At 31.3% G+C, this 15,343-nt stretch overlaps 1 protein-coding gene across 1 annotated transcript; it reads left to right on the forward strand.

Annotated features, from left to right (window-relative positions):
* The first annotated feature begins 8,066 nt into the window (after positions 1-8,066).
* On the forward strand, positions 8,067-11,091 carry LOC124541672. Its single transcript, XM_047119598.1, has 5 exons — positions 8,067-8,314; positions 8,561-8,767; positions 8,998-9,126; positions 9,488-9,814; positions 10,152-11,091. Exons 1-4 carry the CDS (start codon positions 8,251-8,253, stop codon positions 9,535-9,537), a joined length of 450 nt encoding a protein of 149 aa, XP_046975554.1. The 5' UTR covers positions 8,067-8,250; the 3' UTR covers positions 9,538-9,814; positions 10,152-11,091.
* The last annotated feature ends 4,252 nt before the right edge of the window (positions 11,092-15,343 follow it).

Genomic DNA, 15,343 nt, shown 5'->3' on the forward strand with positions numbered 1-15,343 from the left:
GAGATGGCCCAGTGGTTAGAACGCGTGCATCTTAACCGATGATTGCGGGTTCAAACCCAGGCAAGCACCGCTGATTCATGTGCTTAATTTGCCTTCATAATTCATCTCGTGCTCAGCGGTGAAGGAAAACATCGTGAGGAAACCTGCATGTGACAAATTTCATAGAAATTCTGCCACATGTGTATTCCACCAACCCGCATTGGAACAGCGTGGTGGAATATGTTCCAAACCTTCTCCTCAAAGGGAGAGGAGGCCTTTAGCCCAGCAGTGGGAATTTACAGGCTGTTGTTGTTGTTGTGCAATAAAGAATAAATAAAGATGTAACGATAAGATAAACACCTTTAGCTGCGACATGAGGGAATCATTTCATTTAACTTATAATTTAACTCGACTCAGCATCACAATCAGCGGTCATGCGGTGAAATGAAGCAGTTCTTTCACATATAATGGTTACTCCGGACCTGGAAACAAAATATAAAAGTTTTATAGAAACAATATAAAATCAAAGCATTTTCTTTTTCTATGAACTAGGTAGCCAGTCTGGCAAATGGGCCCTTTGATGTTAAGTCTTTTTTACTTGGTGGTAGGGTTTTGTGCAAGCCTATTGTAGGTATCACCCACTCATCAGATACTTTACTGCAAAGGAGAAATTTTATTTTTTTAATAATAAATATTATCAAACATCACATACATTACTCTGATCCCAATGTAAGTAGCTGAAGCACTTGTGTTTGGGAAAATCAGAAGTAACGACGGTACCTCATACAACCAGACCCAAGCCAACGTAGAAAACTAATGAAATTTTTTTCTACATCGTTTCCGGCCGGGTATTGAACCCGGATGGCGTACCCATGAAAACCTGTGCACACACTACTCGACCACAGAGGTCGTCAGACTTTTTATTGATTTGGTCTGGTTTGAAGGCACAAGGTAATCTCAGTTCCTGAGATTGTCTCAATATAGGAGCAACGGTTAACACGTTCACTGCCACCTAAATTTTTCCTATGCTCATAGCGATGCCGCCATACATAAAGCCGCGAACACGCTAAGCGTGTCCCCGGCATCGCTAGATAAATTGTATGGACAAGCGTAGCGTGTCCACTGGCACAGGAACAAAAAAATGATAATTTTTTTGTTAAAACGGTCTTTGTTAGTTAATATTTCTTGTGTTATGCAATAATTAAGGTGTTTAGAATAATGTTGTCAGTGTTTTATCCTGGAATTATGACAAAAAACCGCTTCTATGGTAAGTAAACATCATAATGTAATCAGTGGTTGTAAAACTTTTTAATAAATTCCCACATATCATATTTATATTGGTGTCGAATTTGATATATACTTTTTATCGCGTTATGATTTAGTTCGTATTTCAATAAAAAAATTGTTCATGATATATACTGTTACCTGTTATCTACTGTTGTATCCCTGCAAAGGACGCGGGTCAGTTTGAAAGTAGCAAGGTATAATCAAATAAAATAAAATAGAACTTTCAATACAAATTAAAACAGAGTTTAAATTTCGCTTCATAAAGTGTCCATAAAAATCCACCTTCTTTTTTTGTTTTCTCAAATACATACTTATTAATTTCTAAAATCAATTTTTATCTCACTTGTTTCGTTCACTTTCTTATTAGTTGCTAGAAATGTTCAAAGGTCATAGGATATCGATTCGGTGCACATGTCTTGATATAATAATAAAGAACAATTAAATAAGTAATAATTAATAAACAAATAATTAAAAAATAATCAAGCTTCTTGTAAGCTAAACTCGTTTTATTGTTTCATTACTTCAATTCTTGTAACACGAATTTGAAGTTGACATGAGTTTACATTTTTAAGGTAAATCAGCCTTATTTAGTGTTTAATTTTATATATTTGGTGTATGTATGTGGTAGTTAATGATTAATCGAACTAACATATAGGTACTTGTAATACATAATCAGTATCAACATAACACAAAGTAAGACAATTTAGTATAAACTTTGTCATTAAATAGGAATGGCAGAATTACGGCTTATATAGTTTTCAACCGACTTCCAAAAGGAGGAGGTTATCAATTCGATTCAATAACTATAACTACATTATATAATCGTAAATCGACTTTTAAGTAGTCTAATATTTTTCATTTCATTTAACTTAGGAAGACTCTAAAAAATATGTTGAATACGCAATTATTTTTATTACTTTTTCGTGCATATTAATTTGTTTTAAAATAGTGTTTTGTTTGAAGTCGGTTTTTCTTTTTGTTAAAATTTTTATTTATACTACAAAGGTGTATAAATTTTTATAATAATAGATATTTGTACAAAAAAAAAATGTAACAAAGTTCCGCAAATTTGAGAAAACTAACAAAATTAGTTCAATTTTCAACAAATTGGTAATAAGCCATAAATAAAATGTGGTTTGTTGAAAAAACAGTTTGACAATCTATGATTATCCTTAATAAGTGAACAAGCCTAGCGTGTCGCCGGCATTACGAAAGACATTTTTTTGTAAAATAAAAAAAAATATTATTTTTAACGGGCCACTTAAAAACTCAGTAGCTTATCGCTTGAAGATTGCACACAATTAGTTTGAATGAATAATTTAGCCTAGTTTTTAAGATATCACTGAAATTCTTAGAACACGCCTAGCGTGTTCGCGGCGTGGCTATAGAAATTCGCATGAACACGCTAGGCGTGTCGCTGGCACTGAACGTGTTAAGATCTCTTACGGCGCCAATGTCGAAGTGAGTGGCGACCACTCACCATCAGATGGACTGTTTACCACACCACTGGCTACCATCTATGCATTAAAAAAATAACAATAGTTTCCAGTTAATTGTCCAAGATAACTTTTGCTGGCAGATAAACAGTATGTTTATTTCATTCGTAGAAAAAATTATACAGAAATCTAGTCCTTTTAAAAAAAAAGTATACAGTAAACAGCCTGTAAATTTCCCACAGCTGGGCTAATGGCCTCCTCTCCCATTAAGGAGAGGGCTTGGAACATATTCCACCACGCTGTTCCAATGCGGGTTGGTGGAATGCACATGTGGCAGAATTTCAATGAAATTAGACACATGCAGGTTTCTTCACGATGTTTTCCTTCACCGCCGAGCACGAGATGAATTATAAACACAAATTAAGCACATATATATAGTGGTGCTTGAATGGGTTTGGACCCGAAATCAGTGGTTAAGATGCACATGTTCTAACCACTGGGCCATCTCGGCTCTTCTAATCTAGTCCTTTAGTCCTTATAAAATATGACAAAAAAAGACTAAAACAATGAATATAATATAACTTTTACTCACAGATGTCACAAGTGCGAAGACTTCCAAATTCTTTCATTCTTGACTTTGTTCTCTTACTGCAATGTAAATTAAAAACAAATTAATACATTGATGTTTATTACAAAAGTTTAACATTAGTTATAGATTGAATTATATTTATAATTGAAAAAATACTTATTGGATCATTCAAAATGAAACTTTAAGCTTTTTACAAACATATTGACAAATATACTGCTCTGATAAAACAAATCATATTTGAAATATGTATATGAATAACAAGTTATTTTTTATGGTATAAGCTGGCGTACCAGCATACCACCACCTGATGGTAAGTGGTCACCATTACCCATTGACAATGATACTGTAAGAAACATTGTGAGGAATGATCCCTCTCCTTAATGGAAGAGGAGGCCATAACCCAGCTGTGAAAAATTTACAGGCTGTTACTTTACTTTAATATGTATACCTCAGTAATAAACAACAATAAAATACATATGTACTAATAAAAAAAAAAACCATAAGTTTTTATATTTTTACCATTATTTACCAGCATATGTGTTCCCCTCTTATAACCTGGGTGCCTTCTAATGAGGTGTGAAGAGGCATCTTGAGGGCCAGCATAGTAGGGGACTAGTGTGGCTAATTCTTGCTGTCCTATATGTCTTCTTATTTGGATTCCACTTCCATTTACCATCAGGTGGAGTAGTCATATACCTACCTGGTTAATATAAAAAATAATGAATAAATAGATAATCAATACTTATTATATTATGAGCACTTAGATTCTAAGTCTTAGAACATGAAAATTTTAAACAAAGATTGCAGGTTCAGAAACAAAAGGGTACTGTTTTTTCATTAGCTTAATTTATGTTTAAAATATATAGGTTTTTGTATTGGGCAGAAACCATAGTAAAATTATTATTATATATGCCTGCATATTTCATAAAATCTGCAGATATTTTTATTTTTAGTCCTGACAAACAAACATTATCATTTTATTGAATGTTGTTAATTTGTAGTTGTTTAGCTTAATATAATATATATTGAACATTTGAATTAACGGTTTGAACTCCTAGTAAATAATAAGTAAATAGTGTAATACTCACACATTTGTAGTCAATCAGCCAGGATCATGTAGATATATTACATGCCATCTGCTGCAGTAGTCTAGGCAAGCCATAGTGATCTGGAAAAAGTTGTTAGTAGTTATTATATCAGAATACACAAAACATTGAGTTATCACTTAGAATACTTTTTTTAATGAATATACTCATAATAGTCACTGTCTGTAGTCAATATTAAACATCCCTTAAATAGACAATGCAACACCTCGGCAACTGAATTAAATAAGATTGTGGCTGTACTTACTCGCTCAAACTTAACAATGGAACGAGTTTATCTCAGTATTGCTGTTTAGGGGTGAAATACAATACAGTAACTGGTACAAACAGCCAAATAGAATTGGTTGATAAGAACATATTTTAACTTAACTCTATATCTTACCCGGTTTAATCTATCCATAAACTACCGTAACTAATAGATTATTGATGAAACTTAACAAAATATTTAAGATTTTAATACTCAATTTTAAAGAAATCTATCTTGGAACAAAAGTTGAAGATATTCTTATAAGATTTCTTCTTCAACAGTTAATACTTAATATTAGTAATAAAACCATAAGGTAGAGAGGAAGCTGCTTCGAGCAACTTGCCCAGAAACACATACATGCGTTTATCCGTAGGAATTACTAACAGTCGGCGTGATTCGATCATGTCGTTGGAATAGTGAGAAAATGAAGGCGGAAATAGAAGCTGCGTTAAATTTACCCCATTCCACGCCACGGTAAAAGTTAAAAGTCTGTTCGCTTTACATGCAGCGAAAAATAGCTTGCAATTTTAGGCCGCCATAGTACGCAGCCATTGTTAAAATTTTAGCCTCTTTACACACTTATTTAATTTTCCTAATTTGTTTCATCATATACGTTTATGAAACTACTTTAAAAATTAATTGTTAATACACTAGTATACAAAATGAATAGGATTGCGGGTAGTTTGAACTAATTACTGATTTCACAATACACAATGGGTTGAAACATTGAACGTATATTTTACCAAACCTTAGCTTAAACAATAAAATGTAACACTTTTTAAATGTAGTATTCAGATAATTAAGGTAACAAACCACAATTCAACAGAAAACGCCATGAACATGCCTTGACTGAAAAATGTGTTAATATAAAAAAAAATGAAGACTTACATTTGGAATGTTTGATGACATTATATGCACTTTAATTTCATTTGAATAAAAGCGAGAAACTTATGCACGAAACTAATCAAATTCTAGTACAAAATTAAAGAAGAAAGAACATGAACAATGATCGGCATTCAGCATCGGGGGACGGTAAAAGTGAAAAGGAAGTTCAAAAGTTTAGCGAACACGAAAGTGGAAGTAGAAGTCTTACCTCAATTGTACCAACATTACGTAATGAAATCGATTAACAATTATTACTCGATTATCGTTGCTATATTGAATATTTTTTGTTTATATCATGTTTATATAAATCAAACATTTTGAGTTACGTATTGTTATTAATTTTGTTAAAAAAGAGATATAATAAATAAAATGATATTTGATTATACAAAAGCCCCTAATACAGTACTTGATTTGGAACACAAGTCGATAAAAAAATGATACTTTTTATTACAGTTATTACCAATTTCCTTTTTTAAAGCAGATTTTTAATTTAATTGGTTATTTCACACTATACATAAAAAATAAAATAAAATCAAGCAAATACAAAAAAGTATTAATCTGTGAGGACTATTTAGTAACAAACAAAACAAAAATATAAGTATATATCAACTTTAATATTTACTGGCAACTACATAATTAAAATATTTCATTTTTTATTGTTAAAGTTTGAAACACATGTACTATATAGTACCTATTACAAACTTTTTCATTACACTTATATCTGAAAAAGTATCGAATTCTGTCTCTGTCATCATGATTTACTTTGCTATATTAGAGGGAAAGCGGACATGAAATATGTTATTTTAAAAAAATATATTTTTTATTCTAAATTTTTGAATTAGAAATATTTTTTTAAGCTTTTGGTATTTATAAAAGGTAATTTGAAAATAACAGAACACAGTACCATATATCCGAGTATCCGATTGTTACTTACATTGACTTTAAAGTCGATAGAATGCGAGGCATGGGGGTGACACTCCAATACAAATGACCGTAAAAAATATTTGTATGGAAACTAGCACCATCTTTTTGACGGGGCAAGTCATCTAAATCACTTAAAAAACGTTTAAATTGCACTAGATGTCGCTACAGAGCCCTATTATAAATTATTTTTATTTTTTTAATATTTATTAAATTTTAAATATCCAAAATGAGAAAATCTATATTCAAATATTATTAATTAAGTAAAGTTATATTAATTGTACATATATATTATGAATAAATTTATTCAAGATCACAATTTTACAATGGCATGTACTACGTGATGTATTGAAATTCAAAACTATATAAACGTTCGCAAAGTTTGAAAATACGCAAACAGTAAGTTTATTCTTGTCTATACTCCAGCCAAATTCGATGTGGAATGTTTAATAACAAAGCGTTGCTTAGCAACCAACGTCAGGCAGATGCTCAAAACATTTTTAGAAATATGTACAACAATTATTTTTGATATTAATAAAAATTAAATTTGATGATTAATAATAAAATATTTAAGACAAAGGACTAAGCGCATTCTTGGTTATAATTATAATACTTATGATGATCTGGAATAATGTAGATCTCAAAAATAATACCTCCAATTTTAAAATGATATCAGAAATAACCTCGTAGTTATATAATTCGCTTTATTAACTTTATCTATCGCCTCCCAAACGACCGCACTCATTAAGATTAATTTGAAACAGTGATTTTAGTGCTATATTTATGCTAGCCAAAACAAGATATCTTTTTTTAATCTATGTGTAATAAAACGTTGTATGTAATGTTAACATTCTTAACCTGTTGTGGTTATACTACCATTATAATACGACTAAAAATATACTCCACCAATTACGAAGAGCCTGTATCGCTATTATATATAGTACGACACAACTTAGATGTCGCATGGGCAAAATTCGTAAAACCGATCAAACCCGAGTTGAGTATGCTATCCCAAATTATCAATATTTATTTCTCATGCGAAATGATCTTTGCACAAACGTAATAACTAGTAATATCATATGACCTAATATATTCGTCGATTTACATGCACTTGCTTTCTCTGACGCGTGAATCGATAGCGACGAATAGCGTCGAGTGGCGCGATAGGGAGCTATTTCTATTGGTTGTATCAATCGACAGTAATCGGTTTTATTTTCATTCCATTGCATTTTCCGATGCTACATCTAATTTGTGTCGTACTATACCTTTCTAAATCTGCCAATTGCTTAAAAAGACTCACAAAATGTTACAAACCTGCGATTTCTTTACGTCAGTATTAAAATATAGGGTTGTTAGTTTTGTAGTAATATTATAGTGCTAATTAAAAATTTTTAAACTTTGATTTTAAGCTAATTTTCATATAAATTAAGTATTGACCGGCTAAATAAAATTTTTGGATTCTTTATTAAATTAAATTTTTTGTGTTTAAACAGGAAATTGTGTTATAATGAATATAGTTGTAATTATAATAATTATTATTTTTTGTTAAAAGTGTATCAACCCTAATGTTGATGACACATGGTTTGTTTACTAAAATTCCAGATCGAATGTGGCTGGAATATAGTTCGTTTGTGTGTTGTGCGTGCGTTGTTTTCTCTGCGTTCATATAAATTTTCACTTTTATTTTGACCTTGGCGTGTTTTACGGACTCTGATAGTGCTTCTTTCATTGATATTTGGCTATTTTCTACGGATACAGTTTCATACTCCTCACTTGACCAACTCCGGCAAAGATTTTAAATTGATGATGACGGCGAAGATATCGAAAAGTACACGAAAAAACTGTTATTTCGGGTGTGACGTAGAAGGTAAGTAATACATTAAATATTATTAACACGTGCATAGGACGACTGTTGTTGTCCTGTCATTTTATTTAAAAACTTTCCATCTTTTCTTGCTTCCATTCTGTGCAAGCCCTTTTTATATATTTCGTCGATGCTTTTTTCTAAATTCGTATCTTTAAAACTAATGACTAAATAATGACCGAATATCTTGGATTCTCTAGTTTATTAAATATATTATCATTATTTTTAACTAAAGATGTTAAATTTCAGGTCCACTGCATCATTTCCCGGTGCCTGAAAACGATGTAGAAAGGTTTGAAATCTGGAAAGCAGTGTTAGAGAATAACACGAAGAAAAGAGGAAATATATACATCTATAACCAACTGAGATTATGCAATAATCATTTTGAAAATTATTATATATTACCAAGCAACAGGCTAACAAGAAATGCTATTCCAACTTTGAATATTAAGAGAGGTGAGATTTATTTAACATTCTTAAAAATATCATTATAAAGGCACAAGATTTGTATTTTTGTTTGGATTGATTTGGCACACAGATAGCTGCAGACAGTATAATAATTTAAGCAACTTTGTTCCAAAAAAAATCTGTCCACCCATATAAAGCTTTTATATACAAGTTTATATAAGTAACAGCTAATATTAATAGTTTTCTCTATTATTGTAACATAATTCTTATTGTTACAGATGATGTGTCTGTTAGGGCATCAACATCTACAGAAATATCTACTGAGACAGGTACTGAAGTTTTGATGGATCAGGCTACTAAAACAATAAATATAACTAAATCTGGTATCAAACAAAAATTTGTAGCAGGTTGGTACAAAAGATTATTCAATTCTGTTTCAAACACATGTGAAAAAAAATGTATGTTAAATTATTTAAAGTAATAATATGTAAAGTCATTTATATTGCTGCTATTTCTTGTCTAGTGTGAAAAAAATATAAACTCATGGTGAGGTATCAAATAAGAGAGTTACATTTGCATGTTTCAAAACATTTATTTATTTTGTGATTATTGTCATGTAGTTTGTGGTTGGAGATGTGATTAAAACTGTTTAAAAAAAAACTATTTTCCCCCTGCCCTTGTCTTGAAAGTTTTTGAAGTTATACTTGTCCAAGAAAAATAACAGACTTGGGGAAAGATATTGCTAAAAATAATTTGTTTTGATTTCAGGTCAAGGCAATCATGTTAAAGTTATTAAAAGGCTCATTCAGAGGGTATAAAATTTAACATTATTTGATACACCTCATCTATTAAAAGGACTACGAAATAATTTCATGACAAAAAATATTAAATTTGTTCAAGAGAAAAAAGAAAAGCTGGCAAAATGGGAACATTTAAGAATATTATTGAATGAAGACAGAGGAGAAGATGAATTGAGAATCATTAATAAATTGACGGAATACCATATAGATCCAAAAAAAGTGCCAAAAATGAAAGTAAAATATGCAGCACAAGTTTTTAGTCAGCGAGTGTCTGCAGTTATGAGATACCTAGCAAGTAAGTTTGAAAGAAAATAGCTTAACATTTTGATCTTAGGGCAGAATGATAATAATTATATTGACATTTTTGTAAGAAGTTGTTTGAAAGTTCATAATGAGTGTCATGTGGAATTCATTGAATTATGCTTTAGATGAGAGATTTTGCCTGTCATAATAAATTGTATGTGTCAGAAGTTGAATGTGTTGCTACACACAAGTTTGTGAAGGAAATTAGTTTAACCACCTGATCTTTTTTTAATATTCAATGCAAGAATTCTAAATGTCTTTTATTGAATCTTTTATTTAAATTAATATTTTAATTGGCTGACAATTCAACATTTCTTACCTTGTTACAGAACGACAAATCCTACCACCAGAATGTGAAAACACTGCTGACCTACTGCTCCTTTTTGATAAATTATTTGATTCTTTTAATGGCCACTCATACCATGATACAGCAAAAGTTCTCAAGGGGTGTCTAAAAAATAACTCGAAGCACTTCCAGTTCTGGGATGAAATAATGCCAATTTTAAAATCTATTACATTTCAAAAAGTAATAAAAAATTGTGATGGCACAGTAACATTTAAATATGAAAAAGTGCCATCTATACATAATTGGATACATAATATAATGACATTTAAAGAAATGTGGAAATATGTAAATGAAAATTTTAAAATAACCAAAATATTAACAAGAAATTTCAATCAGGATCCCCTTGAGAATTTCTTCTGTTGTATCAGAAGTAATGGAGTTAGAAACGTTAAACCCACACGCATGCAATTTATAAATGCGTATAAAACATTATTGATTAATAATATGAATTCACCCCATTCAATTAACGCTAATTGTGAAAAGGATGACTATCAACAGCTACAATCAATGAAATTTTTACTATCAGAGAAATCTGTATCTCTAGATTCTCCTAATTTTGCATGTGAAATTGATTCTTTGATTACCACAATGCATCAAATTAAATCTGGTGACTCAATTTTGCATGAGGAAGCAAAGAAATATGTTGCAGGCTATGTAATCAAGAAAAGCAAATCTAAAATATTTAAAAATTGTAAAAAATGTTTGATCGATTTGCTGAAATCTGAAGCTGATCCTTATTCCTTAAATTATGCAATTGATTACACGAAAAAATCGTTATTTAATGCATGTGATGATTTTGTGCAATTACTAAATGAAATTTATTTTATGATTATTACGTGTCTAAGAGATTCTCCACAAATAATAGATTTAAAGAATAAAATGTTATTCTTTATAAATTGCAGGTGTGATTTCTCAATGATTACTTGTAGTAACCATAAAATAATATTAATTAATTATTTAATTAATTTATCTATTAATTTAATAGTCAATAGTTGGTGTACTGGTGTCAATCGTATTTTAATAGGTAAAATTGTTGATTTTGACAAAAATGATGAAATAAAATTACAAGCTTTTAATTATAATAAAATTCATAGGAGAGAAAAGTAACTACAGTTAATAAGTAAAAATTAACTATAGTTACTTTTGTTTTCTATACATATTTCAATATAGAGCTATAGCTTAAGTTCTCTATATTTATATATGTATAATACATATTGAATCTCATTATAATTTATTATTTAATTATATTTTTAACTAAGTAATCAATTATTACTTGTGTATTTTAGTAATGTAAGTAATCATAAATATGATTTTCATAACTATGCAATGTATGGTGCGCGGGATGATTATGATTGACGGACGGACGGAATGGTATGATTTTAAGTAACACGATGTACCTGTCGCCGAAATGTACCTTATGGGTTGTTATGTATATGCGATAAAAATAGCAAAAATTTAAAGTACAGCACGATTTAAAAATACTGCCATAAAATAACGCGCGACAAAATCGTGATGCGCGTAGTCACTTATGGACCTGAATAAAATGAAAAATATGGAGATATCGAGTGGCCATTTTGTTGAAGAACTGTATTAGCTTCAATTTCTGAGCATTTTATAATTGTTGAAATCAACTTTTGATTGTGTTCATTAATGTTATGCATAACGAAAAATACTAAACAAATAAAGACATTCTACCTTTTTTACAATTGTTTATATTCAATCTGTCAACAAGTAAAAGATTTACTAAACCAAAAAACACAATGTGATATATCTTTCCAATATGTGTTTTTCTGTTTTAGTAAAACTTTTACACAACCTCCCTCGGAAGTAAAAAGCAATTATAATTTAATATATATATATATATATATATATATATATATATATATATATATATATATATATATATATATATAGATATATATATATGCACGCTCTAAGAAACCAGCGCCATCTATTGCACAGGCTAGCTAATAATAACTAGCTGATTCGCCCGTGGCGCATCTATTTCAGTATACATATATGTATTATCTATGATGCGAGGTTTTGATTCTTATTTCCTAGCTATTAGTGCCGAGTACTAGTTAAATTGAATTTGACGTAAATTTAAATCTAATATTGATATACTTACAATAAAACTTTTTATACATCAAGTAAAACTCACTTGATTTGTTTGGATGGGAAACAGTGGGAGCTCATGTTGAAAATGAACTATTCTCTATTATATGGAAGGCAATACGCATAGATTCCTATTGAGCGAAAAAAAAAATGCGTTAAATTACAACGATATTTGACTGATCACAATACCACCGGTTCGGAATATAATCAGACCCGAGAGGAACGGTCGGAAGAAACTCAGCGGGATTTTTTTTTATAATAATAATTTACAATAATAAACATATTTTTGTTATTTGAAACAGCCTGGTGGCGAACATCTCATTCCTATGGTGTGCAGTGAACTAGAAATTTATTAGTGTTGTAATATCCTTTAGCACACAAACGCTCTTTAACGATGCTTTTGAATTTTATTATTGAATATTGTTGAACGATTTCTGGGATCCTGTTGTAAAAACGTATACATTGCCCCAAAAAAGAGTTACTAACCCTGTGTAATCGGGTACTAGGCGTAACAAGTTTATTCTTGTTCCTAGTTATAATGGTATGTACGTCACAATTTATGGGAAAATCATTTATGTTTTTGCGTACATACATAATATTATCAAAAACAAATTGAGAAGCGACAGTCACTATTTTAATTTCTTTAAATTTACATCTTAACGAATCTTTTGGGCCCAGGTTATAAATTGCACGAATAGCCCTCTTCTGCAGTACAAAATAGTATTCATGTCAACTGCATTACCCCAGAGTAGGATGCCATACGACATAATACTGTGGAAATAGCTAAAATACACTAGGCGAGCGGTATCCACATCAGTCAATTAAAAAAAAAACTTTTTTACCGCATAGGCTGCAGACCTGATCTCTGTCTATTCGACAATTTACTTATATGGGGGCCCCATTGGAGCTTAGAGTCAATTGTTATACCATAGGAACTCTGTTGATTCTAATACATCTAATGCTTCCCCGTTTAAAAGTACATTCATTTTGACACATCTTACATAGGAGTAGTGGATTTAATACATTTTGTCTATTTATTATTTAACATTAAATTATTAACACTAAACCAATGTACTATTTCGGAGAGAGTATTGTTCACATCGTCATACATTAAAAGACGTCTTTTTTTTATTTAACAGTTTATTAAAATTTGCCAGATACAGTACAGATACAAATATATAAGTCACAGGAAAGCAAAATTTAAAAGGTATGCTTATCCCTATAAGAGATTTCTTCCAGCATACCCAGAAGAGTGAAAATAGACAGAACAGTGAAAGGTAGACAGGCAAGAGTTTACAATTACAAAATAAAACTAAAACAAATACTAAACTAAAAATGAGAAATATATATATATATATATATATATATAATACATTAAAGTTTACATATATAAATGCTTATAATATACATACATATAAATACATATACACTACTTAATATGCCAAAATTAGGAGACTGATAAGAAATGCTCTTTTAACTTCTTTTTAAAAATGTGAATTGAATTAGAAGTGCGAATCCTGCACGGCAGAGCGTTCCACAAACGCGCTGCATGCACTGTGAAAGCGGAGGTGTAAAAATTAGAATTATGAGAAGGGATTTGTAGTAGGAGCTGGACATTAGGACGGCAAGGAGAACCAGGAGGATGCAAGAACTTGAAACGTTCTCGAAGGTAATTGGGATATAAGGGATTAAAAAGTATATTATAAAGGAGACATAGAACGTGAGTATCCCTGCGAAGACGTATAGGAAGCCACTTGAGTTCAGCTCGAAATCTAGAGACATGATCAAATTTGCATAGACCAAAAATGAAGCGGATGCATAAATTTTGTAGCCTCTCAAGTTTATCAAGCAGTTCTTCAGTAGCGTCGAGAAAACAGGAATCAGCATAATCTATCAGAGGAAGCAAAAGAGATTGAACAAGAAGAGTTTTTGTTTTTGTAGGAAGGAAATATTGAAGAGGTTTAAGGGAGTGAAAGGAGAAATTAATCTTTTTACTTACCTCATTGATATGCTTGGACCAGGACAGGTCACTACTGAAAAGAAGACCCAAATTTTTGGCATGCTCGGTATAATTAATTGGTATGCCGTTATATGCCAAAGGAGGAATGCTATTTAAAGAGAGACATTTATGCATATACCGACTTCCAACAATTAATGCCTGCGATTTTGCGGGATTCACGACAAGGCCAAAACTGTTAGCCCAATTGTGAATCCGTTTGAGGTCTTCGTTTATACCAGTAATAGCCGTAGTAACATCCACAACACTAAAGTGGCGATACAATTGTAGATCATCTGCATAAAGGTGAAACTTAGAAGAAATTACCGCTGATATAGTATTAATGAAGACAGAAAATAAAAGAGGGGATAGCACACTGCCTTGAGGAACGCCCGAATTAAGCGCGCTCCAATTTGAGCTTAATTCACCCAACTGAATGCACTGCGAGCGTCCTCGAAGATATGATTCAAACCAGATACACGCAGAGGATGACACGTTTAAAGATCGTAAAACGCATAAAAGAACATCATGATCTACCGAGTTAAATGCATTGCTAAAATCAAGCAATACAACTACAGTAAGTTGACGATTCTCCATAGCGTATCGAATGTCCTCCGTAACCTTTAGAAGCGCTGTAACCGTGCTGTGACCAGCTCGAAAACCAGACTGCCAAGGGCTCAGGAGACGATTAGACACGAGGTAAAACGCCAACTGTTCGTGAATGATATGTTCCAAAACTTTAGAAAGGAAAGGGAGGATTGAAATTGGTCTATAGTGTGAAGGAGAACTAGGGTTAGGTATTTTAGGTAGAGGGATAATGTGAGCATTTTTCCATACTGACGGAAAAGTGCAGGTATATATGGAGTAATTATACAGATGCGTCAGGACAGGAAGGAGCTCAGAGAGAATAGGGAGAATCATTCTGGAACAAATCGAATCACTACCAACTGCAGCTGATTTAATCGATGATACATGTTTCTTTACATCATCTTCGGTAACTGGCTGAAGAGAGAAAGAAGAACATTGCGGTAATACATGTTTGGACAAGTCCGAAATAGTATTTG

This window comes from Vanessa cardui, chromosome 28 (genome assembly GCF_905220365.1).
Source record: "Vanessa cardui chromosome 28, ilVanCard2.1, whole genome shotgun sequence".
Taxonomy (NCBI): Eukaryota; Metazoa; Arthropoda; class Insecta; order Lepidoptera; family Nymphalidae; genus Vanessa; species Vanessa cardui.

What these genes read in the sequence shown, in the direction of transcription:
- LOC124541672 (XM_047119598.1), top strand. Translation starts at nt 8,251, where the DNA reads ATGATGACGGCGAAGATATCGAAAAGTACACGAAAAAACTGTTATTTC. An exon ending in TTTCGGGTGTGACGTAGAAG is followed by an intron (nt 8,315 to 8,560) that starts GTAAGTAATACA and finishes GTTAAATTTCAG; the next exon opens with GTCCACTGCATCATTTCCCG. An exon ending in AACTTTGAATATTAAGAGAG is followed by an intron (nt 8,768 to 8,997) that starts GTGAGATTTATT and finishes TTATTGTTACAG; the next exon opens with ATGATGTGTCTGTTAGGGCA.